General features: G+C 47.4%; 1 protein-coding gene across 3 annotated transcripts in view; it reads right to left on the bottom strand.

The window, feature by feature from the left end:
* Positions 1-13,091, bottom strand: part of LOC123127459 (uncharacterized) — a 40,519-nt gene extending 27,428 nt beyond the window's left edge. For 2 of the 3 annotated variants that reach the window (XM_044547180.1, XM_044547181.1), the window contains exon 1: positions 12,742-13,091. In XM_044547180.1, the coding sequence (XP_044403115.1) occupies positions 12,742-13,026 (285 nt within the window). In that variant the 5' untranslated portion in view covers positions 13,027-13,091. The remainder of the gene's footprint in view (positions 1-12,741) is intronic. The other variant, XM_044547182.1, reaches the window with a different exon arrangement.
* Between the last annotated feature and the right edge of the window lie 265 nt (positions 13,092-13,356).

Here is a 13,356-nt window from a genome sequence, read left to right as displayed (position 1 = left end):
TCCATTGCCCTCCTAACGCCGTGGATGATTTGGAAGCAGCGCAACGAATGCATCTCTCAAGCTCCCTCCCTCCCCCCCCCCTCCCTCCCCCTCCCCCCTCCCTCCCTCCCACCCCCCCCCCTCCCTCCCTCCCTCCCTCCCCCCCCCCTCTCCTCCCTCCCTCCCTCCCTCCCTCCCTCTCTCTCTCTCTCTCTCTCTCTCTCTCTCTCTGTGGAACATCAGCTCGCTTCGGGGATGGGGGGAGGAGAACCTGTGCAGGCGAACGAGGTTCAATCTTCTAGCCCGGTGCTCATATGTGTTTGAGTCGAGGTGGAAGAACAATGATGTTATATGACGCTTTATTAACCTAGAACACCGACCCGTGTTACGGTGGCGTCTCTGTCTTCCATTCGCCTGCTCCTTCCGTCAGGTTCCAAGGTTTCTCTGTCCTTGATGGTCCGATAATTATTATTTTGCAGATCCTGACTAGGAGATCATCTAGAGGTACCACTGTCTTTTCCTTTTTCGTATTGCTGCTCTTCATTGCAACTCTGTTTTGCTTAGGAGTATTTTTTTTTGTCTCTGGTCCAAAAGGGGCAAGTAGCAGAGTTCCAATCTTATGAGATGGAGCAGATGCATATCAAAGAGAAGATTGTCCAATCCAGATTTGCTTCCTTCGCTAACTGCAGATATGTAAATCTTACCAATTAGTTGAAATTCACATGGATGTGCAGATTGATTTTATCAGGATGTTCGAATGCATTATTTCTTCAACTTTGTGGTTTAAAATTATTTTTCACATACATGATGTAGGCAACCTTGAATCTTGGAGCCTTAGCAAGGGCACATGCAAGTTACTGTTTCCAATGGTTACGAGCATCTCCTATTTGCAAGACAATGACAAGCATGTTTCTGAAGATGTGAATATCAGGGATCTAGATATGACAAGCTGCGAGGCAAATGATCTTCAGCTTTACCGACCTCCACAAAGGCTGAACCATGTTTATCTGCTAGAGATGGGAAATCGGACATTCTGAAGACTCTTTTTTATGCCTGGGGCATTCATGTAAGAAATATGTTTTGAAGTATGTAGCCTATGTTTTTCTTTGATATTCGTAAATAACACCGAAGTTTTTTACTTGCACAAAGTGTTTATCCATGATAAGTGCTAACAATGATGGGAAGCTGCACTTGAAAACAGAAGCTTCACGAGTGGCACAAAGGGCAGCTGAAGCTTTACTTCAATCATGATTTTTTTCCTTCATGTTTTGGTCTGAAATTTTCATTCTGCATTTCCCTTTGTACGTATATACTGTCATGGAAATTTTGAAGTAAATACGATGTATAAGCATAACTTAGATTGAACTATTGGGTAGTCTAACTGAATTGGTAGAGTTGTAGGACAAAGCATACTAGGTGTATTTCTATGGTATAAGCAGCTGAAGGTGAGCATACATGGTTCGACAGTTTTTTTGTACAGAAAAAACTATTGGTAGGGGGGGGCTTATTTGGCTTATACTCAAGTGCTTCTGTTGGGAGGTGGAAAACTTGTTTGGGTTATGCTCAAATGCTTCTGAAAACTGAAATTCTTTATACTTTTAGAATTTCAGTAATGCATGTATAAGAGCACACACTTGATTAATTTTGTGTGGAGAGGACTTTACATTGTTTCTGATAGTGACTTTACTACTTTAAGGTGAAGTAAATGTTTGATTAAAGTGATACAACTTAAGAGCTTTGACTATTCTCAATTTCTCATTAAATATATACTTTGATAATGTAATATTTTTTCATTTACTTCCAATACTTCATAATGATGCACAAAGAATATGGGTGACGACAAAGCTTTATACTGTTTATGCACAAACAAGTAGGGCGTCCGATTAACTGCTCCCTTCTGATTCATATTTATTCGCTAGCAGTTGGTGCAGCAGGGATATTTAGGATCCAATCTGTTTCTGATCATTTTCAGTTAGGAGGCTATGAGATTATTGTAGTCCCCACTGTGTCATTTAGGTATTTTTCTTTCTTATCTTGCTCTTTTTTCTGTTTTGTGCTTTAAATTGTTTCTACATGTCACCCACTTAATCTAAGGCTGTCCACAATCAATTGTTTTCTTTCAGTAGGATTTTGGTGTACTCCTGAAAATCCATGGGCAAATAGTACTATGTTCAGTTGAGAGAAGTAGTTCAAGACACATGGAAATATTTATGGACGCTGAATTATAGTGTCATTGTCGCCATCGTCAATGCTAAGTCTATTTACACTTTGGATTATGGGCTGCTAATATCTTTTGGTTTTCTTATCTTTTTGTTCTGTGACTACTTTTCTGTAATGGCATGAACTCTTACTTTTGTTTCTAAAGATTAACCTGTCGTCATTGCTAACTTAGTGTTCCTATTTCAGCCATGTATTATTGGGGATTCAGTGATTTCAGGCTACCAGTAATTTCTTTTATTTTTCAGGTTAAGCACAATGAATGGTTCCTACAAACAACTGTTTTAGCTCTCCTTATTGAGCATAACAAGTAGTCTCCAACTGCTCTCCAACAATCTTTTTAGCTCTTTGGTTAAGTACAGATAGGGGTGTAGGGCATCATTCCGCATAAGCCTCCAAAAGCATGGTGTTAATTCAAACTGAACTACATCACTAAAAAACTGCTATAACTAACCTGACCTGTTTTGCCTATAGAGCAGGACGGGCCAGGTGCCGCTCTGCATCCCTAAGGACAAAGAATTGGTAGGTCCTTATTTCTATTGCTAATGACGAGATGATGCTACCATTAAGAAAGGTTGCTGCTTCATTTTCCTTTTAACTTTCTGAATGTTTTTGCAACCAACCATTCTTTTACATGTATTTGAGATGCGTTGCTAGATGTGAGTGGTATGTGCAAATATACAAGCTACCAATTTGTTCTACTATGGGCATGGCGTTATAATTAGCCATTTTCGCAGTTACTATAGTTTGTTTCTCTTACATTAAGCGAAAGGTATGTTTCATTGCCCCTGTCTCTGTCCCCGCCTCAATCACTATATAGAATGTAGCCATGTTTTAGACAGTTATCCAAGTTTATAATTTACTCAGTTACTGGAGGGATACTTGGATGTGTGGACTTGAAAAGGGACATTCAGAGACAAAAATGCAAATGTTTGAGTAGGCAACAACTATGATGTATTCAAGTATCCTCCGGATGAACAAAATTGAGTCATACGATGTGGGTTTCTTGACATCAATACCATGCCAGACTCCTGTGAGATCGATGCTGTTGTACATGTGCAACACATCATACAATGTGGTGCCGACAAGATTGGCCCAAACTTTAATTGTTTTGATTTAAATTTTGGGACTAGCTAAGAGCAGGCCAGTGGAAAGATGATGGATAATTACCATTTTGGGACTAGCTAATGCTAACGTATTGCCCATGTATGTTCCCATATCCCATGTGTGTTCCCATATACTTACCAAAATGTTAAGTAGCAAACGGAATAGCACATGCGTTGTATGAATTTTTTTTTTGTCCTGGCATTGTATTGAGCTTCGCACATCCAGCTGTCTCTCACACAAATAGCTACCTCATAGCTTAAATGAAATACACAACGAACCAACTGACAATAATAACCCGTGTAAGAAAACGAGAGGCTTAACACACCATAGAAGGACGGTGCGGCAAAGCGCGCGTCATCCTCTAGTACGACTCTGAACCTAAAGAAATAACTTGTAGCAGGAAGGGAATCCTGGCCACTTTGGGCTGGATCAGGGAGGTGATTTGGCCAGGGCTGGGACCCTCCGACCATATGTGGTTTCCCACATAACATCTCTCCCTCCCTCCACAAACAGCTCGTCCTTGAGCTGAAATGAGGGAAAACGTGCAATGAACTCATCCAAAGGCTCCCATGTTGCATCATCTTCAGAAGCCCCAACCCACTGCACAAAGATATGCTTCACTCCATGGCGAAGGCTGGACTGAAGAACCTTGGCTGGTGCATGCACCGAACGACATTCTCAATGGCGGGCAGTACAGCAGGAGTGGGCAGCAGGTCACCATCAAACTTTTTGAGGAGACTGACACTGAACGTATCATGGAGCCGAGTACCAGCAGGCAGCGCGAGTCTATATGCAACGGATCCAATGACTTCTGTGGGGACAACTTGCCCACTGCATGCTTGCCACGCCATAGAAGCAAGGAGACAACTTGCCATGCTTGTAGCCTGGTAACGATGCGGCTGCACGATGGTGAAAGCGAAGCCATGCCAATCTCCGACGTCAAATGCCAGCTCACGGTGCTTGCCATCATAATAATGCTTTGCCCATTGCATGCGGGTGGTGGGGGTGTTATGTGGGGAATTCCTTAGGCGCAAGGCAGCAGGGGCAGGTTAGGTTGTGGCTAGACAAGAGCAGTTTGATGTCCGGAAGGATGCCCCTGTTTTGGTAGTCTCCAGGTTATGGTAAGGTAGTCTAGTTTCAGTCAGATTCCAATTAGAGTCCAGGGTATGTCAAAGTAGTACTAGTCGTGTCCTGTGTAAAGGACTCTTGTAAGCTAGAGGGAGGCAATATAATCAATGGAAAGGCCGCTGCTAGGCGTAAGTGTCATCGCCCCTATTCAGTCTGGCGATGCAGATCAGTGCAAGCAAGCACCTGGGCCTGTGGCAAGCAATAGTGGCTAAGATAGAATTCTAGTGTTGGGCCGAAACCCTCTGTGCGGGCTGTGGGCCGTATAATAGGGTAGCGTGTGTGTGTGAGAGAGAGAGGCTGTATAAATGCTCTCCAGCCTGTAAGCCATCCGGCATCGACAATCATATGAAATGAGATAGTACTCTCCTCAATCTCCTCTGTGCTCTGCCTTTCTTTGCCTCTTCTGACCTTCTTCTTCCTCAAGTCGCTGCCCACCCCACCAGTCCCAAATCCTAGGGTTCGCCCCAAGGCAAGGACGTGACAGTTGGTATCAGATAGCCTCGTCGATCCGTTGTTCCCCGCTTCCTCGAGATCGGACTGTAACATCGACCGATCGGTTGTGTGGCTGCTTCGGTAGTCGCCTGTAAATCCGAGATCGGCGTTGGTCCGGTTTAAAGAGGGTGACGACGGCTCTGTTCAAGCCGAGAGCTCAGACCCGGCATCTGGTGGATGTTATGGCGACGTTTGAGGAGCGCGTGTTGGAAGGAGTTGGCAGCCCTCAAGGGGATCGGTGAACAAGTCGCACGCATCGACGGGATCAGCACGCGGCTCGATGGCCTCGATGCGAAGTTCTCTGAGCAGGTGCAGCGCCTGGACCAAGTGCAAGCCAAGGTTGATCTCTCGGTCACGTCCATCGGGGAGATCCACCAGGAACAGGTTCATGTGGCACGCGTGATTAAGGAGTCCCACGGTACTCAGGACGCGGATCTGGATCGGCTCGCGCAGCCCCGCTGTTTTGCGGCGTCCCCGACCGCCGCGCAGGCAGCGTCCGCTGCCCAGGTACCTCCCCCGCTCCGTCGACCTTTCGATCCTGGACGAGTGCCACAATCTCCACGCCCTCCTGACGAGCAGAGCTCCAAGCGGCCATGGATGCCTAAGATGGAGTTTCCCCGATTCGATGGCGAAGGAGTGCGCATGTGGTTGGATAACTGTGAGGTTTACTTTCAGCTGTATCAAATCCCTGAAGGATTTAAACTCATGTCTGCGTCCCTGCATTTACAAGGAAATGCTACCCATTGGTATCAAGCTTGTAAGCATACAGATGCATGTGCAGATTGGCCTCGGTTTAGAACAGCTATTCTGCAGGAATTTGATGTAAATGTACACCGCAACTGTCTGAGAGAATTACTGCTGCTGAAACAGGACGAGTCAGTGCAGCAGTATCGCAACATGTTTAATCAATTGGTCTATCAGGTGCGATTGTACGATGCAGCAATCAGTGAAACTATGTTGGTCACTCAATTTGTTCTGGGATTGAAGGAGGAGATCCGGTCGGCTGTTGAAATTCAGTTGCCCTCGTCGGTGGTGCTGGCAGCTGAATACGCCTTGGTACAGGAGACTATGTTAGAGCGTCAGAAAGTGCGGGCTCCAAAATTTCAGAAACAGACCAATCAGACCAAGTTTATAGCACCTCGACAAGAAAGCTCCTCTCGGCCACAGTTTGCTGTTGGTGATCTCTGGCGTGCCAAACAGCTCAAGGAGTTTCGAAGAGCCAATGGTCTTTGTTATAGTTGTGGAGAAAAGTATAGCCAGGGCCATGTGTGTGCTAACAAACCACCAATGCAGCTGAAAGCACTGGAAGCACAAGAAATTGAAGGGAAACTTTCTGATGAGATACTAAATGCTATTGCGGCTGAGGAAGCAGTAGAGGAAGTAGCAGCCTACTTATCTGTCAATGCCATAGCAGGATCGGCTGACAGCAAGACCATCAGACTCAGAGCTCTAGTGGAAAACAAGGTCATGCTGCTCCTGGTGGACTCGGGCAGCTCCCATACTTTCATTGACAAACAGCTGACAAACTCACTCATAAAGCTACAGCGTTAAAGCAAACTATGAAGGTGAAAGTAGCCAATGGAGAGCAACTGCAATGTAATACTGAGTTATCAGGCTTGAAGTGGTGGATTAGTGGGCACACTTTTACTTCAGATATGAAGGTGATTGATCTAGGGGGCTATGATGCAATCCTTGGTATGGACTGGTTATCTCAATGGGGAGCTATGACTTGTCACTGGGAGGAAAAATGGCTACAGTTTGTAAAACAAGGACAGCAAGTGAAATTGCAAGGGATTGTGGAGAAGCAACAGACAGAAATTCAAGCCATCACAATGGACCAGATGCTTAAGTGGCAGAAAGGGAATGACATCTGGGCCACTGCTGTGTTGTCTCCTTCTCTAGAAACTGAAAACCATGCAGTGCCAGAGTGCATATCCAAAACACTTGCAGATTTTGCTGATGTTTTTGCAGATCCAAAGCACTTGCCTCCACATAGGGTGTCCGATCATGCCATATCTTTGCAGCCTAATAGTGCACCGGTGAATGTGAGGCCTTACAGATATAATCCTCAACAGAAGGATGAAATTGAGAGACAGGTTAATGAAATGCTCGCTTCAGGATTAATTAAACCCAGCATGTCTCCATTTGCATCACCAGTGCTTCTAGTCAGAAAAAAAGATGGCACTTGGAGGTTCTGTATAGATTACAGAAGATTGAACACTTGACAGTCAAGAATAAATTTCCCATGCCTGTAGTGGAAGAGTTGTTGGATGAGATTGCTGGAGCTAAGTGGTTCTCTAAGTTAGACTTAAGGTCTGGATATCATCAAATCAGAATGGTTGAGGCTGATGAGGAGAAAACTGCTTTCGAGACACATAATGGGCAATATCAGTTCAGGGTTATGCCCTTTGGGCTGACCAATGCACCTGCCACCTTCCAGTGCTTAATGAACATTATTTTCAAAAAGTATGCTAGAAAATTTGTCCTGGTCTTTATGGATGATATTCTAGTGTTTAGTGGAACCTTAGAAGAACATCTGAAACAGGTGTTGCAGACCTTAAGAGAAAATGAGCTGTATGCAAAGATGAGCAAATGCTGCTTTGTTACACAACAACTGAACTATCTGGGCCATGTCATTTCTGACAAAGGGGTATCAACAGATCCTGAGAAAACAAAAGCAATGGAACAGTGGCATCAACCAACTTCCTTCACTGAGTTGAGAGGATTCCTAGGGCTGACTGGGTATTATAGAAAGTTTGTTCCTCACTATGGCACTTTGGCAAAACCACTTACTTCACTGCTCCAGCTTAAAACCTTCCAATGGACAGATACAGCTCAGCTAGCTTTTCAGAAAATGAAAATTGCTATGTCATCAACTCCTGTGTTAGCACTACCTGATTTCTCCAAGCCCTTCACAATAGAAACTGATGCATGCGACACTGGTATTGGTGCTGTGTTATGCCAGCAAGGTCACCCAGTAGCTTATTTCAGTAAAGCCCTGGGAGTGCAAAATCAGCAACTACCCGCTTATGAAAAAGAATTTATGGCAGTAATGATGGCTGTGGACAAATGGAGAGCTTATCTCAGCAGAGGACCATTTGTCATAAGAACAGACCACAAGTCTCTGCAACTTGGAGGAACAAGTGCTACACACTGACTTGCAAAAGAAGGCAATGGCCAAATTAGCAGGACTACAATTCAAATTTCAGTATAAGAAAGGGAGTGGGAACCGAGCAGCTGATGCTCTCTCCAGAGTGGGGCATGCATTTGCAGTACAAGCAATCTCTACTGCACAACCAGTCTGGGTCCAAGAAGTGGTGAATTCATATGCAGTGGACACTACGGCCCAAGAATTACTCACCAAATTAGCATTGGTACCGGATGCAGAACCTGGATTTTCTCTGACACAAGGACTGTTGAGGTTCCATGGGAAAATCTGGGTGCGTTCCAATGCAGGACTACATACCAGACTCATTGAAGCTTTTCGTGCATCTCCTATTGGTGGACACAGTGGGATGCAAGCTACATATCAGCGGGTCAAGAAACTATTTCATTGGACTGGCATTAAACAGGATGTGCAGAACTTTGTGCAACAGTGCCAGGTGTGTCAACAAGCAAAGCATGAACATTGTAAATATCCAGGCCTGCTCAATCCCTTACCAATACCAGACAGAGCTTGGGAAGATGTAACTATGGATTTCATAGAAGGGTTGCCTAAATCAAATGGATTCAGTGTTATCTTGGTGGTGGTGGACAGATATTCCAAGTACAGCCACTTCATGCCCCTCAAACATCCTTACACAGCTGCAACTGTGGCTCAAATGTTCATGCAAAATGTGGTGAAATTGCACAGCATGCCTCTTACTATAACCTCAGACAGAGACACAATATTCACCAGCAACTTCTGGAAAGAACTACTTGCTATCTGGGGACCTAAGTTGCAAATGTCTACTGCCAGGCACCCTCAGACAGATGGGCAGACAGAGAGAGTGAACCAATGCTTGGAGATGTGTCTCAGATGTGCTGTGCACGATTCTCCTACTAAGTGGCATAACTGGCTGCCTTTGGCTGAGCTGTGGTATAATACCACTTTATCATTCTTCTCTGGATTGCACTCCCTTTCTGGCTTTCTATGGGCAGGAACCACACATGGGACAGTTCCTAAGACCTCCGGAAGATGCTTCCCCTGATGTGCAACAATGGTTAAAGGAAAGACAGGCTTATTCCGAGCACTTGAAACAACACCTACAACGAGCTCAGCAAAAGTTCAAAGCAGATGCAGATAGAAACAGGTCTCCCCGAGAGTTTGCAGTGGGGGAGTCAGTATTTTTGAAACTCCAGCCCTATGGACAACTTTCTTTGGTCAACAGACCCTGCCCCAAACTAGCATTTAAGTACTTTGGACCTTTCCAAATTCTGGAAAAGATTGGCCCTGCAGCATATAAATTGGATTTGCCATCCGATGCTCAAATCCACCCGGTGTTTCATGTTTCCCAACTCAAACAACAGGTACCAGACCACACACCGGTATTTCAGTCCCTACCCAAATTACCTTCCCTGGACACTGAAGATTTGGCGCCGTCAGAAATTTTGGATCGACGGCTGGTCAAGAAAGGTAACGCAGCTCTGTTACAAGTGCTGGTGCGCTGGGGCGAGCTCTCAGCTGACTTTGCTACTTGGGAAGACTACACTTCACTGCAGAAAAGATTTCCTCAGGCGGAAGCTTGGGGACAAGCTGCATCTCAAGGGGAGGGCACTGTCATCGCCCCTATTCAATCTGGCGATGCAGATCAGTGCAAGCAAGCACCTGGGCCTGTGGCAAGCAATAGTGGCTAAGATAGAATTCTAGTGTTGGGCCGAAACCCTCTGTGCGGGCTGTGGGCCGTGTAATAGGGTAGCGTGTGTGTGTGTGAGAGAGGCTGTATAAATGCTCTCCAGCCTGTAAGCCATCCGGCATCGACAATCATATGAAATGAGATAGTACTCTCCTCAATCTCCTCTGTGCTCTGCCTTTCTTTGCCTCTTCTGACCTTCTTCTTCCTCAAGTCGCTGCCTACCCCACCAGTCCCAAATCCTAGGGTTCGCCCCAAGGCAAGGACGTGACAGTAAGCCGGCTGATTTCAGGGGGAAATCAGTCGGCTCACCAGCCGTCCGATCTAGGCCCCCGCACCCATTGGATTTATACTTGCATCTTTCTCACGCAAACGCTGCCGCAGCTTCGTCCTGCTCCCGCATCACAACAAAAAAATTCCCCCACGCTCTATTCTCCTCTTCCACGCACACAGGGAGTGCTGGGTAGGGCGACGAGCTCCAGCGAGACGCACTGAATGCCTCGCTGCTGGATTGTGGCAGTGCATCTGCAACTGGTGACCTGCTGCAATGCAGCTCCGCTGTCGGACATGGCAACGGTGTCCTCCATGGCCGTTACAGCACCACCGGTGGGCGTGGCAGCAACGTTCCAGTGGTTCTCCTGCCGGAACGCAGCTCCACCGCCATATGTGGCAGCAGCGCCCCATGCTTCTTCTGCTGCAACGCAGCTCCGTCACCGGCGTGGCAGCAGCATTTCTCCTGCTGCAATGCAGCTCCGCCGCCAGTGACGCAGCGGTGTCCTCGTGCTTCGCCCTGCTGCAACGCAGCTCCGCTGCCGGCACGGCAGCAGCTTCCTCGTGCTTATCCCTGCTGCAACGCAGCTCCGCCGCCGGCGCGGCACCGGCGTCCTCGTGCTTCGCCCTGCTGCAATGCAGCTCCGCCGCCGGCGCGGCAGCAGCTTCCTCGTGCTTAGCCCTGCTGCAGCGCAGCTCTGCCACCGGCGCGGCAGTGGCGTCCTCGTGCTTCGCCCTGCTGCAACGCAGCTCCGCCGCCGGCGCGGCAGCAGCTTCCTCGTGCTTAGCCCTGCTGCAACGCAGCTCCGCCGCCGGCACGGCAGCGGCGTCCTCGTGCTTCGCCCTGCTGCAATGCAGCTCTGCCGCCGACCTGGCAGCAGGCAACGCGAGGTTCGCCGGAAGCCACTTGCCGCAAGAGATGAGAGAAGATGGTGGGCAGGGAGAAGATGGTGGGCGGGGCAGCAGCGAGATGTGAGATGGAGAGAGGCGAGGGAAGACGAAGACTCGGAAGAAATCTGGATGGGCATCGCGAGGGGATAAGGTTTTTTTTTCGCAGGGCGAGGGGATAAGGTTGGGAGAGACGACGGGACACGCGTCGCGCGCTGCGTCAAACCGGACCTCGACATCGACCACGACGTCCCTCGAACAGCTACCTTGACAACGGCTACACCACATTGCTTGAGCAACGGTTTTCACTCCAGCCACAACATCCGCGACGCATCGATCATTCTGACTGACCTTCGGCTTCTTATCCAGTCTCACTGTATGCTCTGCTACCGTTGTGCTACCGTTGTGACTGAGAGTGGGATGTTAGAGTATAGGTTACGGTAGGTCAGGATTTGTTAAGATTGATTTCTCTCCTATATGTTTCCTGCCTTATCTCTAGAAGAGGCTTCTTGCCCTCCAAGTCTTTGTAATCTATATATACTAGCCCTCGAGGCTCAGCAAAACAACAAGCGGTTCCACCAATTCTCTCCTCCCTACTCTCTAATCCTCTTACACCAGTGCACTCCAGATGCAAATCAGGCTTGGTTGGCATCGTTCCATCTGCTGGAGATGCTCACTTGTGGTATCACAAGTATGCTAAAGCAAAGGGCCGTCCATCTTGGGATCTCTTTAAGCACTTGTGCGCCAAAAAATTTGGACCACACGCACACACCAATAAGCTTGGGGCTGCAGCACTTTGGCTGGATCAGGGGTGGTGCGGCCAGGGCTGGGGCCCTCGAACCATATGTGGTTCCCCACATAACATGAACGTATGTATTTTTTGACAGAGTTCCCAAAAATAAATACAGATGCAGGAAGCTTATGGTCACTGACATTGATATTTCCAAAGGGCGCATTCAATAAATTATCATAGGGCCTCAAAGAAAAGAAGAGGAAAATGCTAATGTCGACTTGGTTGCAATAATTTTCATAAGGCGTGTGGCCTCCTTACTGGGATTTTGTGGATCCTTTTGTGCATTGTTTTACATATATTAATATATAATACTCATTGTCATATCAGCACTTGTGACCAATGCAAAAACACGCGCGCGCACGCACACACACAAACACACTCAACTAAACTAGGACAACAATGACCCCTTGGAGCAAAGATGCCAGACTGACTCAGACAAAACTGTGGAACATCACAGAAGTTCCTCTTAGTCTAGGCATTCTCTTTTCTTTCTCCGTGTTTATACCATATATACAGGAATAGGATAAAATTTCTGAGGAACAGACAGATAATCGACTTATGTACAGGTACAAATGAAATTGTCATAAAATTCAGAAATTGTACACGGATAGGTTATACTAAGCCAAGAAAGAGTTGATGCAGACTTAACCATATCAAGCAACTACTGGAAAGATGTCTTTTCGTGCGGGATAGCACAAGATGTGAGTTACATCAACTGCACATGATTTTCCCGAGTTGGGAAGTTTATACTTTGGTTGATACACATAGAGTTATAGACACTTGCCAACTCTGATTCACCTTTCCCGAGCACAAGAGGCTACTAGTTCCATAGCCAATTACTGGGCCAAAAGGTTCTCTCTTTTTGCGAAAACTGGACCAAAACGTTCAAACTTCTAACGTTGTTGAAAAATAATTGGTTTCATCTTCCCACTTGCACCACATCATTCGTACGTACCAGCGTTCCGGATCTATCTAAACACCGGAACCTTATCACACAAACGCAAGGCGACTAGGGAAGGTGGGAGGTTAGGGAACCTTGTAGACGCACTCGGCGAGGACCATGGCGCAGAGCAGCTCCTGCAGCTCGGCGATGGTGTCGACGCGAACGGCGCGGCAGAGCTCGCGAAGCTGGATGCGGCGGCGCTCAAACTCCTCGCGGAACATGCGCTCCCTCTGGCGCCGGCGGTCGCCCGGCCACGCGGGCGCCGACGGCGGGGGCCAGGGCCACCGCGGCACGGCGATTGGTGGCACCCAGGGTGGCAGCCGCGCCCCCTGGTCCCGCACCCACGACTCCACACGTCTCACCAGGGTCGTCGCCATTGGCGAACGCGTGGGTGAGGAAGAGAGAGGGAAGGAGGGCGGTCCGTCGAGCGGAGGAAGGGAGCGTGCAATATTAGTACGTATATATGCCACGGTATATCTGCGGCGGGTAATAGAATTTGATCCGAGTCTCCGGATTGATTGGAACAGCACCACACGGAAAAAGTTTATTTGAGACCAGGTCTCACGGTTAGCAGGTGAGACCCGCACTGATAAATGACAAGTGTCATTCACAAATCTCAAAGCATCTAATCTCTCCCTCCTGATTTCAAGTGATGGGTGGGGTAAATGTTTTGTGATTTGTGAATGCCACGTGTCATTTATCAGAAT

This window comes from Triticum aestivum, chromosome 6A (genome assembly GCF_018294505.1).
Source record: "Triticum aestivum cultivar Chinese Spring chromosome 6A, IWGSC CS RefSeq v2.1, whole genome shotgun sequence".
Classification (NCBI taxonomy): Eukaryota; Viridiplantae; Streptophyta; class Magnoliopsida; order Poales; family Poaceae; genus Triticum; species Triticum aestivum.
Note: the sequence above shows the minus strand (reverse complement) of the source record. Positions and strands in the feature narration are given on the sequence as shown.